General features: G+C 38.1%; 1 protein-coding gene across 1 annotated transcript in view; it reads right to left on the reverse strand.

Moving 5' to 3' along the window:
• nckap5l (NCK-associated protein 5-like) overlaps positions 1 to 22,588 on the reverse strand; it is a 287,803-nt gene that overhangs the window by 154,487 nt on the left and 110,728 nt on the right. The window contains exons 4-5 of the mRNA XM_048599236.1: positions 22,050 to 22,088; positions 20,786 to 20,905 (exon numbers count right to left, since the gene is read on the reverse strand). Coding sequence (XP_048455193.1) covers positions 20,786 to 20,905; positions 22,050 to 22,088 — 159 coding nt within the window. The remainder of the gene's footprint in view (positions 1 to 20,785; positions 20,906 to 22,049; positions 22,089 to 22,588) is intronic.

Below are 22,588 nucleotides of genomic sequence, written 5' to 3' on the forward strand. Positions count from 1 at the left end.
TGGGCCGGCTGAAAGTGCTACTCAGATTCTGAGTCATGTGATAAAAGATGTGTTTTATATATACTATTTTTTTAGAGTTAGGATTTAAAACTACTGGATGACTTTGAAATTAGTATGTGTCAGAGAAAGCAGGTGGCTGAAAGACCTCTGAAGTGTTAATGAAAGTTTATTTACATTCTAGGGGTTTATGGCAAGAGAGAGAAAGCATTAAGCAGATGCTAGGATGAGCAATTTTTTTTGAAGTGAGATCAAAAGCTGTTGAGTTCAGTGAGAAGGAGACTTGACTGGCTATAGAACAATTAAATCTCTCCTTGAAAAGCAGCTAGTTTATAACAGATAAGGAAATAAAGTGAGGAAATAACTTCACTGAACGAGTTTGTGGAACTTCCAGACCAACAACACTTGCTAAAACTTCACAAATTTTAAAAAGCTGAGAAAATCTAAGCTGGCAGTTGTGTAAGTAGTCATGTCTTCACAACTCAAAATCAAAACCGAGAAGAAACAGTTAAGTCAAATTTATAGATTAAAAACAAATTCTCTCTGGATTTTGATTAACTCAGTAGTGATGGTGTGGGGGAATGGATGGGATCTTGTTTTGCTGTGTGTTTCAAAATCTTTTGAATTGTTATATATATATATATATATCTTGGTTTATTTTATATCTTTTTTTCTGTGTAATAAACTACTTTTTTATGGGTAAAAGGTGCTCTATAACCTCATGTGCATTATATTTCAGTGAAAGATCATCACATTAAAAACAAAGTATTATCTATCAAGCCAAATTTCATTCTAATATCTGACTTGTCCAGTGATAACATCAATTGGGATCATGACAGAATAAGGGTCAGAACAAAGTGAACAGATTTGAGAGTTCCATCAGTTTCAGATTTGGGGCTGATTATTTACTAAAGTCTTTTAAAAGCTCAGTCATTGCTTACAAGTTAGCAGCATCAATCATTTGATTACTACTGATGTAATAACAGTGAAATTGTTATTAAATAAACCATTGATGAGAAAAAGGGCAGATGAAGTTGGATATGGTAAAATCGAAAAAGTTACCATATTTGGAAAATCTGTGATTTTGCAATTCACAGAATTGGGACATTATCGTATTCCTTTAATGCAATATAACCTCTCCACTGAATAATATGAACATGTGTTACTGACATTTGAGGAGAGAAATTTAGAAATTTAGTTTGTCCATCCATCCTCCAAAGGGTTAAACATTTTAGAAAGGATGTAGGAATAACACATGAACAATATAATAAGCTTGCAGAAGAAATAAGTCATAGATGTGAGATTTGTAATAAATACTGAAGGACTCATCATGCCCTGTAGTAAGCTTTTATTGAAGGATTTCAACCAGGTAGCAACAATGAATTTAGATGTGTGAGGTAAGAAACAAAAAATCATTTTACATTTTGTAGACTTGGCAACTAGATTCAGTCAGTCAACAATAAATAATAGTAAAGGTGAGAAAATAATGGTGGGCAAGATCATGGAAAATTGAATAGGGACTGGACTTGGACCATTGGCAAAATGTCACACTGATAATGGGGGGAATTAGCTTATGATGAATGTGGAAATGTGTCTCTACAATATGAACATAACTGTCATGAATACAACAACGGAATGTGCTGTTGGCAACATTGTATATGAAAAGAACCACACAGTAATAGACAACTGTTTCAGAAAATGTTGACAGATCAATCAAACTGTAAATGATTTGCGGCACTAGCATGGCTATCCATGCTAAGAATTCACTGTAGATGGTTGGAGGATATCACAACTTTTGGTAGAAATCTGAAAATTCTGTCAGTAATAAGTTTATTTTTTTTTTAATTCATTAACAGGATGAGTGCATTGCTGCTAGGCAGCATTTATCACCTATCCCTAATTGCCCAGAGGGCAGTTCAAAGTCAACCACATTGCTGTGGGTCTGGAGTCACATGTAGGCCAGACCAGGTAAGGATGGCAGTTTCCTTCCCTAAAGGACATGAGTGAACCAGATGGGTTTTTCCCCAACAACCAATTCATGGTCACCATTACATTCTTAATTCCAGATATTTTATTGAATTCAAATTCAACCATCTGTTGTGGCAAGATTCGAACGCAGGTCCCCAGAACATTATCTGGGTCTCTGGATTAACAGTCGAGTGATAATAGCACTAAGCCATCACCTCCCCAAGTGATCAGCTCCCACTTTGGGAAGGAATGACAATTAGCTCTACCTTTTGATTTGGTTTGATTTATTATTGTCACATGTACCTAAGTACAGTGAAAAGTTTGTTTTACATGCAGTACAGGCAGATCATAACATACAAAGATCATTGGGTGATTGAACAGAGCGAGGAATACAAAGTTACAGCTGCAAAGAAGATGCACACAAAGCAAGATCAACATTAGATTTTAAATTTGAGAGGTCCATTCAAACGTCTAATAACAGCAGGGTAGAAGCTGTTCTTGAATCTGTTGGTATGTGTATTTAAGCTTTTGTATCTTCTACTTGACGGAAGAGGTTGGAAGAGATTATAACTCAGGTGGGAGGGGCCTTTGATGATGTAGGCTGCCTTTCCGCATCATTGAGAAGTTGGAGTCAATGAATGGAAGATTGGCTTGTGTGATGGACTGAGCTTTGATCGTAACTTGCAGGCAAGCAGAAAAGTTTTATGAAGACCAAAGTCTCGAAGAATTCAGCAACCTTCAAGTAATAACAAAAGGCAACTGAAAACTAATTTTAATTAGGGAGACATTTCTAAAGCCGTATTCTTAAAAAAAAAAGGGGGGGTCTTAAAGAGTAGAGAGGCATGGGAAAGGTTACAGGTAAAAATGAAAATATAATAATTATACTGCATGGTAACCAGACTGTTTTGGTACATTCTTCAAGGTTGCTTGCTATGGATTACAAATTTTCAGATTTTAAAGGAGTTGTAGAAAGTAAAGAGAAACCAGGTAATTTTTTTCTGAAGAAGGGCCCCGACCTGAAACATCAGCTTTCCTGCTCTTCTGATGCTGCCTGGCCTCCAGCTCCACACTGTGTTATCTCTGACTCCAGCATCGGCAGTTCTTACTATCTCTGACGTAATTCTGATGACTACATTTTACACAGGCATGAGGATGAGCTGTTGCAATTGGCAGTTTGTTTGATGAAGACGTGATATATGTTGAGTGATACTTATATCCTACAACATACGCAGCAAAAATTCATCCCTAGGAAAAAGAAGCATGGTACAGGGAGGATGAGGCAACCATGGCTGACTAAGGAAGTCAGGGATAACATAAAAGCAAAAGAGAAAGCGTATAATGTGGCGAAGGGCAGTGGGAAACCAGAGAACTGGGAAGCTTACAAAGATGAACAGAGGGCAACAAAAAAAGAAATAAGGAGAGAGAAGATTAAATATGAGGGTAAGCTAACCAGTAATATAAATGAAGACTGTAAGAGTTTCTTTAGATATATAAGGGCAAAAGTGGACTTTGGACCACTGGAAAATGATGGTGGAGAGATAGTAGTGGGGAACAAGGAAATGGCTGAGGAACTGAATAATTACTTTGCATTAGTCTTCACAGTGGAAGACACGAGTAATCTCCCAAAAATTCAAGAGAGTCAGGGGGCAAGGCTGAGTATGTTGGCCATCACCAAGGAAAAGGTGCTAGTAAAACTGATTGGCCTGAAGGTGGACAAATAACCAGGACCAGATGGACTATACCCCACAGTTCTAAAGGAGATAGCTGAAGAGATAGTGGAAGCGTTAGTGGTGATCTTTCAGGAATCACTAGAGTCAGGGAGGGTCCCAGAGGACTGGAAAATCGCTAACGTGATACCACGGTTTAAAAAAGGAGTAAGGCAAAAGACGGAAAATTATAGGCTAATTAGGCTAACCTCGGTCTTGGGTAAGATTTTACAGTCCATTGTGAAGGATGAGATTTCTGAATATTTGGAAGTGTATAGTAAAATAGGGCAAAATCAGCACGGTTTCATCAAGGGGAGGTCATGCCTAACAAATCTGCTAGAATTCTTTGAGAAAGTAATGAGCAGGGTAGACCAGGAAAGCCAATGGATGTTATCTACCTGGACTTCAAGAAGGCCTTTGATAAGGTGCCACACAGGAGGCTGCTAAGTAAGATAGGGGTCCATGGTGTTAGAGGCACGTTGCTAGCATGGATAGAAGATTGGCTGTCTGGCAGAAAGCAGAGAGTGGGGATAAAAGGGTCTTCCTCAGGATGGCAGCCGGTGACAAGTGGAGTTCCGCAAGGGTCAGTGTTGGGACCACAACTTTTCACTTTATACATTAATGATCTAGATGAAGGGACTGTGGGCAGTCTGGCTAAGTTTGCAGACAATACAAAGATAGGTGGAGGGACAGGTAATATTGAGGAGGTAGGGAGGCTGCAGAAGGATTTGAACAGGTTAGGAGAGTGGGCAAAGAAGTGGCAGATGGAGTACAACATGGGAAAGTGTGAGGTCATGCACTTTGGTAAGAAGAATAAAAGCATGGAAAATTTTCCAAATGGGGAGAAAATTCAGAAGTCTGAAGTGCAAAAAGTCTTGGGAGTTCTAGTCCAGGATTCTCTCAAGGTAAACTTGCAGGTTGAGTCAGTAGTCAGGAAGGAAAATGTAATGTTGGCATTTATTTTGAGAGGAATTGAATATAAAAGCAGGGATGTACCAACTGAGGCTTTATAAGGCTCTGGTCAGGCTACATTTGGAGTATTGTGTGCAGTTTTGCGGCCCCATATCTCAGTAAGGATGTATTGGCCCTGGAGCGGGTTCAGAGGAGGTTCATGAGAATGGTCCCAGGAATAAGAAGCTTAACATATGAGGAATGTTTGAGGACTCTGGGACTATACTCATTGGAGTTTATAAGGATGAGGGGGGGATCTAATTGAAACTTACAGAATACTGAATGGCCTGGACAGAGTGGACGTTGACAAGATGCTTCCATTGGTAGGAGAGACGAGGACCCGAGGGCACAGTCTTGGAGTAAAACAGAGATAATAGAAACTTCTTCAGCCAGAGAGTGATGAATCTATGGGATTCATTACCACAGAAGGCTGTGGAGGCCAGATCATTGAGTACATTTAAGACTGAGATAGATAGGTTCTTGATTATCAAGGGGATCAAGGGTTATGGGAAGAAAGCGGGAGAATGGGGTTGAGGAACTTATCAGCCATGATTGAATGGCGGAGCAGACCCGTTGGGCCAAATGGCTTAATTTCTGCTCCTACGTCTTATGGTCTAACATAATTTATTTTTGAGTTTGGATTTTGAATGAAGGAGAAGCATGAGGGTTTTTGTCTGTATGGGGGAGCTTAATGATTAACTTGTCAGTACTTCTAGACTTAGGATTTTTGTTTTAGAAAGCCGTATGATGGAGGGAGTCCCTGTGGTGATAATGGAAACATGTTTGCGTTGGCAGAGTTTTACGTGCAGACAGAGGAGCATTAATTTGCTTTCAGTTTAGAAGGTTCAGGGTTTTTTTTTGCTCAGGAGAAAAGCAAAAGCTTAGCAAGCTTTTTTTTATTGGCATAGATCCTGGTGGAAGTTAGATGTGTGAATTAGTTTCTGCTGAAGAAGGTAGAAAGTTCAGAGCCATTAGGAAATCAGTTACTGCTGTGGAAGGATTTTAGTTTGAAAGTTCCAGATCAAAAGTGTTTGGTTAGAACTTTGAAGGGGCTATACAAAGTTAACAAAGTCTAAACTTACATATGTGAGTAATCAAGGAACAGGCTACCAAACTCTCAAAGCCAGGAATTCAAGCAAACTGTAAGCTTAATGTTTATATGTGACAGAGAAGCAACTCTCTCTGGTGTTTGAGTACTATAACATGGTGGAGTTGGGATAAATGGGTTGTATTTTTGCTCAATACAAATGTGAAGCTGGAGGAACACAGCAGGTCAGGCAGCTTCAGAGGAGCAGGGAAGTTGATGTTTCGGGTTTACACCCCTCATGAGGGCTCTCCATTTTGAAGTCTTTCAAGTTGTGTTGTATCAAATAGCTTTGTTTATTCTATTGTAACATCTTTTATTTTGTGTAATCATTTTCTGTCTTCTTGTTAAAGACCAAATTGCATCATTGTGTGCTCAAGTTTCAGTGAAAGACCACCTTGTCAAATTAAAAAATAAATCTCCCAAGCCAGATTTCAGTCTGGGATCTGACTTCGCATGTGATAACATGAGCTGAGGTAATGATAAAGAACAGATCAGTTCTGATGGTCAAAATGAGGCCATCAGTTCCAAAGGACAATGACCAAAAGTAGACAGTGAATTCAAATAGTTCCCAGAAGGAGCTAGTTCATGGAGAAATGTAATTATAAGCAATGCAGGGAAAACCACGGGAAAATATAAAAGCTGGTTGAATGTACAAGATGAGGGGCAGGAAGTTAGGCCCACGATTGGGAACATGAAGAATAAATATGTGAGGGAAGAAAACAGTGTAATTTGGACAGTGGGGGTGGGAGCTAATATACCCCTGGAAAAAGATCAGAAACCTTTGAAAGGAATCCTATTAACAGGAAATCAAACAGCAATCATCCAGAAAGAGCGAGAAGATAATACAAAGGGCATGGCTTAACACGGCCAAGAAATACTGCACAAACTAGGAACGTCACCAGAAAGATAAGCCCATACGATCAGAAAGTCTAAATGACAACAAATCGCCTAGGCAACACATTAGTAAATGATGCTAAACAGCAAGAATTATAAACGCATCAGACAATAAGAGATGTAAAATGTTTTCTAATCAATCTCAATAGCGATGTTATGACACACCTCTGGATCAGGCAGGACTTGAACCCAGCCTCCTGGTTCAGAGGCAGGTACACTACCACTGCAGCACGAGGGCTCCTAAAGAATTCAGAGTGTACACAGAGGCACCAGATGAAGGACCTGTTGGCCCTATTACATAGATTATTTTGCACAGAAAAGGTGTCTCCTGATGGGACCAATAAGTGATAATACAGTAGATTTATCAATGGCAGGGTGAGCAATTTTGGTGATTTTCTTTGCATTCATAGCAACAATACATAGGCATACAGATCAATTGATATTAAACGACCACTTAAAACTAGAGATACTCAGTCAGGTCTGTTCTATTAAAATTGGGCTGCCTGTGGTTGAAAGCAGGACCTTGTCATCCTTTACTAGAAGAATTGAGGTGGGTGGGGTGGGGGGGTTGGTTGGGGGGCAGGTTTCAGGCATCTCTATGAGTACATAGATGATTTATTGTGGGGTAGGAGCACTGAATTTGAGAACATTGTCTTAATTAGGCTTAAAACTGAATTCAAAATTAGAAGACAGGCCTTTCGGGCTTTTAAATACAGTGGATTAGAAATTAGGCAGAACGGTTGGAGTTATATTACATCAGCAATCTTACTTTGAAAATGTTAGCACCATTGTAGTTTGTCAAAGTAGGACCTCACAAAAATCAGCTTCCAAAACAGAAATAAAGGAATTTGTTTTTTCTAATCCACTCATTGGATGTTGGCATCATTGACTAGGCTAGCATTCACTGCCTATCCTTAGAGTCACATGTAGGCCGGATCAGGTAAAGATGACCAGTTTTCTTCCTTAAAAGGAAATTAATGAACCAGGTGGGTTTTTCCAACAATCGACAATAGTTTCATAAACAAACACTGAAATTGCTGGTAAAACTCAGCAGGTCTGGCAGCATCTGTGGAAAGAAAGCAGAGTTAATGTTTCGGGTCAAGTGACCCTTCCTCAAAACTGGTTTCATGGTCATCATTAGAGTCTGGATTCCAAATTCTTTATTGAATTCAAATTCCATCATCTGCCATGGTAGAATTTGAACTCGGTCCTCAGACTATTAGCCGGGTCTCTGGATTAACAGTCAATCAATGTAGAGCTGGAAAAGCACACACCACCACCCCCTACCCCCCCAACTTGTTCTGAAAGCTAATCAGGTGGGTGGACCAGTTAGGCACCCAAACGAGGATTCATTATTCAGGGAAACAAAACATTGAAAACATTAAAATGATGCAATGTTTTGAATCTTCGATCATTGGGAGATGCCAGGAACATGAAACATTTTTGTTTTGGAGATGTTTTTCAAACAAATCTCTGAGACGGTTTCTTGAGGATAACAATGTTTATAATATTTCTTTTGAGAGATGGAGATAAATATTTCCACTTAGCTAGGCCAGCTAAAAAAATCAGAAGAGTAGTACAAAGAAAAACCTCAGTGGCAGAAACTCTTGTTTTTTTAAGGTGATAAATATGGCATTTTTCTTAATGAAAATATTGAAAGAAATTCTAAAATGAGATTCAGTAGCAATATCCATTGAGTGACACATTGATAATAAGTCACGATGAGATAATGTATGTTGAATGAAACATGTGAATGGAGACTGAGGATTGATATTACAGTTTTAAAACAAACACTGGAGAATGAAGCAATCTCCAAATTGAAATGAATGGATAGCAGTAGTCAGTTGTCTGACTGCTTTGATGGATACAGCACGAAGCTCTAAAAAACTATTAGAAATACTGGAAAAAAAAGGGTGTTTGTAACTTTAAAGCACATGAGAAAAAAAAAAATAATTTTGTATTTTTTATTGTTTATTTTGTATACTCATTTTTAACAGAAAATAGGGGAGCTGTTAAGATCTATTTAGGATGCTAAAAGCCAAATGGAATATACATTAATTGAGGGTAACTGGGGAAAATTTGATTGGCTATGTCTATGGGAAACAAGTCATCAGTGGGGTTGCAGTTTTGTGATATGCAATTTGAAATAAAACTCGACCATAAAATTATACTCCTGGACTCTGACTAACCAATCTTGTAACTGCTGATGTTCAACAATAAGGAGCCTAGAGAAAGATACTGAGAGGTTATGTGAGTGGGCAAAGATCTGACAACTGATGTATAACGTGGGGAAATGTAAAATCGTCCATTTTAGCGGGAAGAATAAAAAAAGCATATTATTTGAGCATATTCTATTAAGAGATGCAGAAGGATCTCGGTTTCCTCGTGTGTAAATCACAAAATGCTAGTGCACAGGTACAACAATAATTAGGAAAGCTAACAGAACATTATCATCTATTGTGCAGGGAATAGATTACAACAATAGCGAGGTTATTCTTCAGTTATACAGGAAACAGGTGAGATCACAACTGTAAAATAGCATTGGTCACCTTCTTTAAAAACATAAATGTTTTGCATCCAGTTCACAGAAAGATTACCAGACTTATACCGGATGAATGGCTTGTTATATGAGGAAAGGTTGTATAGACTAGGCTTCCCTCTGATGTGGTTTAGAAGGGTAAGAGGTGGATTGATTGAAATATATATAATCTTGAGGGGGTCTTGAAAGGGTGAGTGTGGAGATGTTGTGCCCTCTTACAAGAGAATCTAGAACTACAAGTCACTAATTAAAAGTAATGGGTTGCCCATTTGAATCGGAGATGGGGCCTTTATCCTCTCGAGGGCCAAACTTTTGAACTTTGCGAAAGATGGTGGAAGCAGAGTCTTTTTTTTAAGTTGCAATTTGCTATTTTTAAGATAGAGGTGGATACAAATTCTTGTCAAGCAAGGAGATTGCAGGTTATCAGCAGTTAGCAACAATGTAGATTTGAGGTTACAATCAGCCATGATGTTTTAGAAATACAGAGCACAGTCAAGGGGCCAAATAATTTACTCCTGTTCCTTGTTTCTGTTTATTTTTTATTTTCACAGATTACCAGTTCTCTAGACTACAGCGGTTGCCAAGTTCAACTTAGGTCTCAGGTTGACAAAGGCTGGAGTGCAAAGAAAGAGTTTTGCTTTCTTATGTGGCTATTCAATGGTCATAATGCCTGCAGATCCACTGGAAATCCAGATCTCAATCCCCATTACAGTTTTACAGTAGGACGACAGTGTAGATATTTAGAGGTAAACAATTCCAGTTGCAGCCCAAGCCCAAGAAAAAGCAGAAGAAAATATACAAATGTATCTAATGTGCTGTGCACTGATTCATGTGCAAAATTCATTCATACAGAATTTTGAATAGGAATAGTTAAGATAAGATAAATGTAGTGATATCACAATTCAAAGTGATACAGAACAACAAAAATAGGGAATTGCAACTATCCCAAGACACACTGGAATGAAGGGAACGCATGTGGTTAAAGTAGAATGGTCTTTTAGAATGCAGTCAGCACTACCTCTTCGATCAATACATATTGAGTTCAACAAAGAATGAAACATTGCTTAAGTTAGTTCCTGGAAAAGAATGGGACACATAGTTAATGTGAAAGTAGAAAAACAATTGAAAAGTACTGACCAGGATATAGTTAGGTTCAATGTGAGAACAGAGGAAAATAATTAAGAGTAAAAGATAAGGCTGCAGGATTGGGAAAGAAAAGACAAGTTCAGCAAGATAAAAAGGCACCAGGCCTTAATTAACTGAGCTGAAAAGTTAGCAAACAGGTCAACAGAACAGTAACTGAAAATCCAGAAAGCTAAGATGGATATAGCACAAAATAAATAGATTCTGGTAAATTTATAAGACTGTGTCTGAAAGAATAGAGCTTTGCATAAAAGGAGATTAAAATTATATTGAAGTTATTAATGGTTTAGAAACATAGCAACAATTTAAATTAACAGCTTTTTAATTAAATATAAGCATAAAAGATGTATCTTTAAAATAAATAGCTAAATGGATGCAGGGATATTCAGCTAGAAAATCAGTAAAAGCTTATCAGTTTAAAAAAGTGACAGCTCCAAACAAATCTTAAATACAGATCATGTGGTAAGTGAAAATCTGAAGATTAATGATCAAATCCTTCAAAGTAGAGGTGTGATCAGTAAATTTGCAGATGATACGCAAATTGGTGGTGTTATGAGGAGATAAGCCTTAAACTAAAGAACAAGATAGATGGGCTGAACAGTGGCAAATGAAATTTAATCCTGAAAATATGAAGTAATACATTTTGGGAGGACTAACAAGCCTAGGGAGTACACATTGAGTGGTAGGATGTTAGGATGTACAGACGATCAGAGAGATCTCAGTCTGCATGCCCATGGATCAGCGATGGCAGCACGGCTGGTAGATAAGATGTGTAAGAATACGTAATGGGATACTTGCTTCTATTAGTAGTGAATACAAGGAAAAGGAGGTCATGTTGCGGCTATATATAACACTAGTTGGCCACAGCTGGAGTCTTTTATGCAGTTCTGGTCACCACAATATAGAAAGAATGTGATTGCACTAGATAGGGTGTGGAAGAGACTCACCAGGACATTGCCTAGGCTGGAGTGATTCAGCTAAGAAGACATACTAGATAGGGTGGGGTTAATTTTATTAGAGTAGAGAAGGCTGGGAGTGAGGGGTGTGAATCCTATTGAGGTGTATAGAGCACAGACAGGTTAGATAGGGAGAAACCTTTCCCTTTAACACAGGCTGAATAACAAGGGCACAGTTTTAAGGCAAGGAGCAAGACATTTTGAGCGGATTTGAGAAAATAAGTTTCACCCAGAGGGTTGTGTAAATCTGGAACTGAATAAGGAGAAATTGGAGAAACTTAGTTTGTTTTCACTTGAATGTCGAATGAAGAGAGATAACCTAATAGAAGTTCACAAAATTATGTCAGACATGGGTAAAATGGATAGTCAGTGTTCTTTATTCCCAAGGTAGAAATGTCAATTACTGGGGACACAGCTTCAGGGTAAAAGTTGGTAAGTTTAAAGGAATTATGAGAAGTAGATTTTTTTTTTTACAGAGGGTGTTATGTGCCTGGAATGCGCTGCCAGGGGAGGTGGTGGTGGCAGATACTATAGCAATGTTTAAGAAGCATCTTGAATAGGCATGGAATAGAGAGATGTGGACATGTGTACAGGCAAAAGGTTTTTAGTTTAGAAAAGCATTATGTGTTGGTGCAGACTTGGTGGACTGAAGTGCTTGTTCCTGTGCTTTAGTCTTCTTACTTTGTTCTTTCTTCTTTCCTTCTTTAACTGCCTGAAAGGGTGTTAAAGATAGGAACCATCAAGATACTTAAGAACTATTTAGATGACCACTTGAAATGCATTGCATTCAAGGATATGGGCCAAATGCTGGAAAATCGGATTAGTTTCGATGTATGTCTGATGAAGGGAGCCGGCATGGTATGCTGAAGGACTTCTTTCCATATTGTAAAAACTCTATGATGCTTTGAAAAAGCAATCTCTTTTAGTCTTGGCCTCATTTATGGCTGATTAGTATGTGTTAATTGATTAAAAATTACAATCAGCTGGTTAGTCTCTATAAACAATTTAATATGGATAGTTATGAAATGATATTTTGATGACGGGTGTGAATTATAAATCAGTTTTGGAGCTTAGATTTTAAAATAGTGACAAATGGTCTTGATTAGTTTTATGATTGTTTCTTATTAAAAACAATGTTAAAGAGCCCTTCTGGAACAACAATCTAGTGCAGTACCTATTTATCAGCAAATAGGTTACTGCAACCTCCTTTGGCAGTAATGGAAAATTGTTTATACTGTGGTGGCTTACAAAAGGTAAACATTAAAAGTCATTAGTTTGTTTTCAGTTCAGAATATTCTAAAGATTGACTTTAATTTAGAGACTGAAAGTTTTTAGGATGGTTCACGGGAGACCTGAGTGGTACCACAAGCAAGTTTAGTTTTCTGTCCTTAAAGGAGTAAAGGAGAGTTTAGGGAAAACAGTCACCTGAAGTTTAGGTTATGCAGCTTTAAAATCAGAACTGATTGGTTAGAAATCCACAGGTTATTAGCAGCTGAAAAAAACCAAGCTCTCCGTACTGTGAATACTCGTGTAAGAAATCTCCTCACATGAGATATTAAAAACTGGTGTGAGTCAGTTAAGTCGAACAAAAAGGATTGATAGGTGTAATTTCTTTGGATTTGCTGGTCTGTAAATAGATGGTGTTGGGAAGTTGGAAACTATGATTTGTTGTGAGTTTTAAGCTTTTTTCTAAACTTAATTCTATATTGCGGTTCCATCCTTTTCTTTTATCTTGTCTTTTGTGGAATAAACTCCTGTTCTGTTAAAGAAAATCTAAAGTCTCATGTGATTATCTTTCAGTGAGTGACGATGTTAACTGAAATATGAAAACAATCTAACGAGTCACATTTTAGTGTGAGACCTGACTGGTCTAGTACTGCCATCAGCTCGGATCATTACATTACTTCTTTAATCAAATGCAATAATGGGAGTCGACATGTAATAACATATAAAATAGAAACATTTATTTAAGGTCTTACATAACAAGAGGAAGTCCCAAAATAATTCACAGCTAATTAAATAAATCACTGCAACAATGTAGTGTTACAATGGACAATTAATATACAAAAAGAAACCCAAATATCCAGAATTAACTAACAGATCTAGGCTACAATATCCCACTCATTACATAGATTATGCTCTAAACTTAGTTCTACTTTTATTTTTGCCACTCACATACCACCCCACCAGCAAGAGTACCCTTCTCTTAAGAAATCTTCATTTTCTTGAGAGCAATATTAAATAGTTTTCCACAGCCCTCCCGAATTTACTTTATGTTCTTAATATTTGACTTATTCTTCAATATACCAAATTACAAGAGGATCCTTCCATTATCGATTAAGTGAAACCCAATTTTCTTTAAAGACCTTATGAGTGTGTACTCTTCAGTTCCTTCTTCTAGCTGGAACATGCTATCAACTCATCTTTTTCATAGTTTGTTCCCAAGGCTTCAGTATATCTCTTTTTATACTAACTAATCAAGCTGACTGTTTCTGCCCCTGTGAGGGCCATTGTAGACTTCTTCCACTAGGTGCAAGCTCGGGCAACTTTTCCAACAATTCTTCCCTCAGGAAACCCCAAGTGAACGGAAGCATCTGCTTCTGGCAACAAAATGCACTGAAATTAAATAAATTAAAGCTTTCCCCCACATCTCATGCCATGCTTTTGGATGTTCAAATAAAAATGTAAAACTCACTTTACACTCCTGCTGCTCCTCTTTGATTCTGCAACACACATAACTAATTTATACTGCTAGTGGAATTTTATAAACCTCTCTCCAAGAATTGCTGACCCTATTAAGGAACTCTCCTGTTTACATCTTGTGTTTTGAGCTCTTTTGGTCTGGAAGCGACATGCCTAAATGAAATCTTTTATTGATAGCCAGAACAGAAGCAGTCAATTAAGAAGCAGTCTCTGATGCCCTGTCCAATTAAAGATGCAAGCGGACCAATGAAGATCCAATCAGTGGACCCACTGCAATATCCAGCTAGCAGTCCTACTGAGAGAGGCGAGCTGTGCTAAGACAGGCAGGAGACCACTAGGGCTCAAAATGCAGATGATCTCTGCAAGATTATAAGAAAAAAAGTTTCAAAGCCCTTGTGTCCACAGTTGTCAGGCCATCAGTACAGAGGGAGTAGCCCTGCACAGAATGGTCTCCAGCTGAGGTCTATGCCGAAATAACGGAGAGGAGACATTGCTAGTTATCCCAGCCTGACTGTCCTTTAGATAGTCTCATCAAGTGGTGGGCTTTGGCCTCAGCAGGGGATCCCAGCTGCAAGTGGAAGCTAACCCAATTAGATTTTTTTTCCCAAATATGGCTCCTAGTTCTGCCTCTTACACTGCTTCTGTGGGACCAGAAAATCCAGTTTAAAATCTAAACCTGAATTTTTAAATTAAATGATCAAATCCAATGTACAAATCATGTTGAGAAAGCAAAATCAAGGTGATGGTGGGGCAGGTGGTGGGAAGACAAAAGAAAAATGCCACTGAGGGGAAGCAATGGTCTAGCGGCATTATTGCTAGTCTACTACTCCAGACACCAAGTTAATGTTCTGTCAACCTGGGTTTGAATCCCATCCTGGCAGATGGTGGAATCTGAATTCAATAACAAGATCTGGAATTAAGAGTCTTGTGACGACTATGAAACTATGATTGCTGGAAAAACCCATCTAGTTCACCAGTGTACTCCATCTTTACCTGCTCTGCCCTATGTGTAACTCCAGACCCACAGTAACTTGGTTGACTCTTAAATTATCCCTAGGCATTTAGGGTTTAGCAATAAATTTTGGTCTAGTTAGCAATACCCACATCCTGTGTATGTATGTAAAGGAGGGAGACAAAAATATCTTTAAATTTAACAATAATTAAAACATGCAGAAATGGGAGTCCAGATTTTTAGAAATTAATCTTCAGTGCCAGTGAAGTGATTTGGCAGTAACTAAGACTCATGCACTGTTAAAAATTTATTAAGGCTTGAATGAAGGTGCCCAAATTATTTTGGCACAGTTTTACAGTGTATTTGTATTAAGTACCCCAAATTTATGCTGTGTTTGTAATTGAATCTCTTGGTGAAGTACTGATATAGCATGTCTTTTGGAGGAACATGGCAACCTGAACAGATTGACTGTGTGTGTGTGAGCATTGGAAATAGCTGACCAATTAATAATGACAATGCTGATGGCCTCATTGTTATTCTCATTGCAAGCCGAGATCATTACAATTTCATGTGTGGTGTAATAAAGAATCCAGAGAATGACAGATCAATGAAAGTCTTCTCCAAAATAAAGTGCTTTTCTAACTCACCTAAATGCAAAAATTCAAAACAGTTTTACAAGAAATTGCACTCTCTCCAGAAAATCACTGTGATCTCGTCGTTCCATGTCATGTCATATAAATTGTACTGCTGGAACTTTAATCTTATATCTATATCTATATACTTTTATCTACAACTAAAATTTAATAGACAAAACAAAAATAATTCAAATCTCCATTATTACAGCAGGAAATTTAATCCTGAGGTCTTTCATCTCAGCAAAGAACTAAAATTTAATGGTAGTTCTGCTACTGTTCACTTCAGCTGGTCCTGCTATGCTTTACACAGTCACTTTGGTAGCTCTATAAATATAAAATCAGATTTTAAAATCATTTCAAAAAAAATCTTCACTTCTTTTTTCCTTCAGTTAACTCTGGGCTGAATCTTCCTATGCCAGACAATTGTTTCCGCGGTCAGATGGGAATTATGTATTGGAACTGCAGATTTCCTGATGTAGCGGACTCCGAGGGAATTGCCAAGAATTTCAGGATTCCACTGGGAAATTTCCCCTTATGCTTGGAATCTTCCAAAACTATCCATTAAATCAGAATTTACAGGGTTCTGTTGTGGTACAAGTAATAGTTACCAAGGAAAGGTTAGACTATGAAAAGGCAGGTCTAACCCCTGAGTAACTATTATACTGACACTCTAACTTACAACACACACCTCCCCTAAATTCCTTACAGTGCCCCTGACACCTTACACACCCAGACCCTGACTTAATATGAGCCACCCCCATCATCGCCAGACCCAGTATTCCCCCAAGCAACTTCAACAACACCCCTCCCACCCACAACCAAATGCTCCTTTCCTGCCATTAGGCCTGACACCCTTCTTCCCACTGGGACTTAACTCCCACCATCATTACCCATCTTGTTCACTAATGTCCTTTAAGGAAAGAAACTGCCATCTTTACCTGGTCTGGCCTACATGTAACTCCAGACCCACAGTAATGTGTTTGACTCTGAACTGCCCTCTGGGCCATTAAGGATGGGCAATAAAAGCTGCCAAGCCAGCAATGCCCTCATCCCATTAATGAATAAAATAAAAACCATGCACCCCAATACACCCCTTTCCTCAACACTGGACATGACACCATCCTGGCCAGAAGGACCCAACACAGCCCCTCCTCTCAGAACCCAACAGTCTCCCACACTGCTTGACCTAACACCTACTCTCTACCCCCAGGACATGACATCTCCATCCCCGCTACGGAGCCCAACAGCTCAGCACCTCAAAGTTCCCTCCCCCACGGTACCTGACGTACCCCAGTCTTCATCACTTTCTTTCAGAGCTGCCACCCTTATCTCACTGCTGGACAATACACTCCAAAAGCTTCCCCTTGCCAGGTCCAATGCCTCCCGCCCACCGCAATCTACCCTGAATGATCCATCATTTAGAATCAGAGAATTGCTACAATGCAGATAGAGACCATTTGGCCCATCGGGGTTGCACCAAACCTTTCGAAGAGCATCCCATCCTATTCCTGTAACCTCACATTTACCATTTCTAATCCACCTAGCCTATACAACCCTGGACACTTCAGGGCAATTTAGCCAATCACGTAGCCTGCACATTTTTGGACTATGGGAGGAAACCCATGCAGACATGGGGAGAATGTGCAAACTCCTCACAGACAGTCACCCAAGATTGGAATTTAATCCAGGTCCCTGGTGCTGTGAGGCAGCAGTGCTAATCACTGTGCCACCGTACCACCCATAACTTACCTGACACTCTTCCAACCATGTGCTCTAATGCCTGACTTACCTTTAATACTTAACTTTTCACAGAAGGTGTCACAGTGGTGTTGTGACTGGACCATTTAAGTCACAAAATATGGCAACTACTGCTGTGTAAAAAGGGAATAGATTTGACATCCTCCAACTATCCTGATTTATGAAGCAACTGTTAGATTTCAGGTCAGCCCTGCATTACTGCAAGAGTCATGATTTGAATCTCCTGCCAGGAACTCTTTCTTAGTCGTACAAACTAGGAGAAGTTTGGCAATCTGACTGCGATTGCTATCGCTCAGAAAATATAGTCCTTTGCATCTCTCTCTACAGATGCAGCTTGACTGAGTTTCTCCAGCACATTGTTTTAATTTCAGATATCAAGTATCCAGAGTATTCTGCTTCTGTTTTAATGCAAAATACCAATTCAGATGTGTGAGACATTAATTACAAGTACGAGCCAATCAATTTTTGAAACGCTTGCAAAATTATCAAATGTAAATACTGCACAGTCTGCAGTATGGTAATTTGCTGAATAGCTTTTGAATTTGTAGAGTACACATTCAGTGCAAATACAGCAAAAATTTTAGAAGTCCCACTTTTATTTAGTATCCTTTCTTTCATCATTTGACTGGGAGCCTGGCAAGCACTTGCGGTTTTGATTAGATTTCAGTTTTACCAAATTATAAGGCAAGATAAGAACCTTTATTACAAATACTTTATGACTTTTTCCTATTGGGCTTTCTCCTCAATCTATCAACTGAAAAGAAAACTATCAAATGTAATCTTTATCTTGATTTCATATTATCTGTTGAATGACGATTGGATTTTGTTGACCCTTTGAGAACTAAAAGGTGGGTTATCTTCTGAGGAATAAATGCGCTCTTTATTACATATTTTCCAAGTATGATTATTGTCTGAAAATCCATAAAGATGAATGCTATAAAACAGAGCCTGAACCTGAAGTAGGGCAAATCATTTCTGCTGTGGAGAATAGAACACACTTCTCTGCTGACACTCGCAGGAAATTTTCAAACAGCAAGCCTATCTTTTCTGTACATTCCAATTTGTGACTCCAACCAATGTTTCACCTTTAACACAACAGCAAGAATGTTTTAACAAACATTTCAAATCAGAAAATAAATTAACGAACTGCGGATCCTGAGAATTTGAAACAAAAACCAAAATTGCTGGAGAAACTCAGCAGATCTGGCAGCATCTAAGGACAGAAAGCAGAACAAATGTTTCAAGTCCAGTGACCCATTTTCAGATCTTTCAAATCACATCACTACCAAATGTAGCAAAATCTAATATGTTTTAAATGGAACTAACAAGACTGGAGGACTTGTACATCAGTCATTCAAGCAGCATTGTTATAGTGTGTCTAGATACAAGTTAAAAGTGAATATTAAATGCGAATGATTAGTTACTCATTGTAATTAGTTATATTGAAGCTCTGTCTGCTGCTCCCTGCTTCTCAGCGCTGCTCAAAACCCCACCCAACATCTTCTTATCATCAAGTCTGCCTACAGGCTTTCCCAGGCAAGTTCTTTCACTTAGCTATTTCTTTGGTTGACTATACAACTGTACCAACACAAAAACCACTTCCACCTCCATTACATCACCCAACGTCATGCTTTTTTCAACTTATCTGTGGCTCATATCCTCCACGTTCCCTCCAGACTTGACTATTCCAACAAACTTTTGGCTGACCTTCAATGATCAAACCATACGACCTTAAACTCACCCAAAAATCTATTGCCCGTACCCATGCTTGCATCAAGTTCAGTTCATCATCAGCCCTGTGTTTGCTATTTAACACTGGCTCATAATTAAGAGCAGGCACAATTTTAAAACTCTCTTCCTTCTTTTCAAAGACCCCGCCTCTCTCTACTTCTATAAAATTTTCCAGCTCTACATCAATCCTCTAATTTTAGCCCCTTGCACACGTACAAACCTAACCACTCCACCACTGATGGTTATGATTTCCCTTTCTTTCAAAGCCCTCCTTAAACCTCACCTCTTTGACAATGTTTAAGGTCACTGCTCCTTATATGTATTTCTTTGGTGAGAGACTACAGAACAAAGGGGCATAACCTTAAAATTAGAGCTGAGTCATTCAGGGATTGTCAAGGCTGTGTCAATACCTTTTTGATAGGACTAAGAGTTATGCAAAAAAAGCCGAGTAAATAGAATTGAAATGCACATAAAATGAATCAAATGGCAAAACAGACTTAAGGATTGGAGATTTGCTGAATGACCAACTCCTTTTCTTATATTATAATCCACTCAGACTGTTCACACTTCTGTGAACTGCCTTGGAATGTAAAAACCGTAAGAACTGTGGATGCTGTAAATCAGGGGACAAAAACAGAAGTTGCTGGAGGAAGGGTCACCGGACCGAAACGTTAACACTGACTTTTTCTTCACAGATGCTGCCAGACCTGCTGAGCTTTTCCAGCAATTTCTGTTTTTGTGCCTTGGAATGTAATTCTCTATTAAGAGCACTGTATGTGTTGTGGATGTTACTGCCACAGCCAGAATTTGTTGCCCAGCTTAAATTGTCCCTGAACTGTTTGGCTCTTTGACTACTTCAGAAGGTAGTAAAGTGTCCACCATATGTTGCAAGTTGATAAATGGTTAACAGGAATTTTGAGGCATAAGGTTTAGCGGGTGTAAGATGGAAAGCTGTCCAGGACAGTATTTAAATAGTTAAGTCTAGATGTAAAGTTTATAGGAAATGAAACAGATTGCAATTCAAAAATAGTAATTGGTAAATTGTTATTCTGTAGTTACAACAGAATCTGTCAACAGTCTTAGTCTGTAATATACTTCAGTCAACAGTTTGCCACAGCTGTCCTGCAGATCATTTGAACATTTTGCTGAAGTAGTCACAATGAAATATTCTTATTGAAGTTGAAAATGTAACTAGTGAATTAAACTTTTCAGTGTTTTATCATGACTACAGAATGTTTAACGACAGTCTTGCAATTTTGTATTCAAATCACAAAATGCAATTAAAGAACCAGTTATTGAGGCAAGCATACATTAGCAAGTATATTCATTTTCATAAGGTATTTCCAGAATGACAGACTAAGGTTACATTTCATGACATAAATTTCTGAATCACTGAATTTCTGAAGTCATTTTCTCCATTGAATAAGTATTTGAAGTACTACAGCAGTATAAACTGAGAACTTTATAATTAGGACATTTATTTTTATTTGTGTCTGAACCTTACACTGACCAGTTGATTTTTGCGTAATTTATTACATTCCAGTTAATATCAGTATTTGTAAGTAGTGACAATGAAAGGATAAAGATACATTTACAAAAGCCCTTTGATTACAACAAGAGTGGATTATACTAAAATTTCTGAAAAAAAATGACATCATCTCAATTTATAGATGAATTAGTCTAATTTGACGTAAAATCTTGAAAGATGACTAAAATTAAGTATGAGAATACTGACAGAAAAAAATGCTGATGTAAATATACATACCTGTAGAAGGGAATCAGAGGCTAGACGAACTCTCTGTTGGAAAAGAACACTTAATGCTCGATTCTGTTGTTCAAGATCAAACACCCTAGTGCGTAATTTCAGGCACTCTTCTCTTAAATCCTGCAGGTATAGTTATATTGAAAGAGAGGATTACAAAAATATAGCTCATTTCTGTTATTAATCTTTTATTTTTTCAGACAATTAGTACAATAGAATGAGAAAACAAATGCAATCTCAATAAAGGGTTCAATTGATGCTATAAATTTTCAGTGATTTTGATCAGTGAGCTGAAAACCGAGTCCCCTTTACCCCCAGTCTTAGGCTGGGCTATTATTATACTTTGTCACCTTCATAAAGGGATATTAAGCAAAACAGCCAGATGCTTTTGGCAGAAAAGGCTAGATTCACTGCACATGACATCTACATCGTATTTCATATTAGTATTAACCACCATTATGAATAGATTAAATTAATCAACTCCATTATTTTGACAGAGGGGCAACGCATAACACAGAAACTAACAAGAGGGAACAAAAACACCAAGGTTGAGTTTTTTTTTCAAAATTAAATAACATGATTAAGACATAAACATACAGGACTTAAAATTGATGGGTTGCTTTGCTCCCTGCAGGTTTAATTTACTAATTGGGAAGACCATCTCAAAGAGCCTAACACCTACAGCAACATGTACTGATGACAATAGCACATAATGGTTGATATCTTTTACATGTGCACACAAGTATTGTGCTGCGTTTTTTTCCTAACACAAGACACTACAGCCAATAACATTCTCTCCTAGTTTAATCTTTCATTGTGCCCAGCTGAATAAAAACCTGAGAATGATTCGTCTAATTTTCCTTCCCTTCAAAAGAATTTCCACATCATTGTGGATAGTCAGGACTATTTGTGGAAGAACTGAGAACATATGTGACAGCAGAGAGTCTTACTTTTTCCAATCCAACCATTGCCTGTTAAAATGCAAGCTATGACAGTGGAACACTATTTACAACAATGAATCGCACCAATTCATAAAATTATTGTGCCTGAATTTGCTAGAGGCTCCTATTGGAGTAACGACAGAATCTGTGTCATGGCCAGTATAACTGATGTCTCATGATATCATTTGTATTGTTCTCAGCCTCAATGTTTTTGCTTCTTGAGAAACAGTAAATCATTCAGTTTGTGATTCACTTTGTAATCTTGTGCTAATTGGCTTTTTAACAATTAGAGTAGGTGAATGCAGGGAGTTAGTGAATTGATTTACCTTTTGAGTAAGCAATGCTTGTACCACTTGATTGGCAACCTTTAAAGAAATAGATAGAATCATTGTCAACAAAGTTTTGTTACAATTCACAAAACTACCTACCCATTTTTCAATGATATTACATTTTACATTAATTAGGCATAAAAGCTCATACAGTTTCATAGTCTTTGAGCAGTCAGTGCAAATTGTTGGCTTTAACCTAAACCTTTGTTATTATAGCATGCTTTGTCTCTTCCCTTTGACAAGCAACTTCAATGGGAAAGTGGGGTTGAAGTCATAAGATCATTGAATTAGTAATCCAGAGACCCACTAATGCATGACGAAATTTGAATTCCATAAATCAGCTTTTGGCAAAATGATTGTTAATTGCTATGAAAACCCACATAGTTCACTCATGCAAAAAAGGCCAAATCCGTCTAGCCTAGACTAGTGATGCACAGTCAAAGAATCAGGCCTTGCAGACAATGTTCTAGACATCCCTGGCATGATGAGTTCAACAGACAGAACAGACCCACCAGATATCACAGCACATTGGTGAC

The sequence above is a fragment of the Rhincodon typus genome, chromosome 7 (genome assembly GCF_021869965.1).
Source record: "Rhincodon typus isolate 14 chromosome 7, sRhiTyp1.1, whole genome shotgun sequence".
NCBI classification, from domain to species: Eukaryota; Metazoa; Chordata; class Chondrichthyes; order Orectolobiformes; family Rhincodontidae; genus Rhincodon; species Rhincodon typus.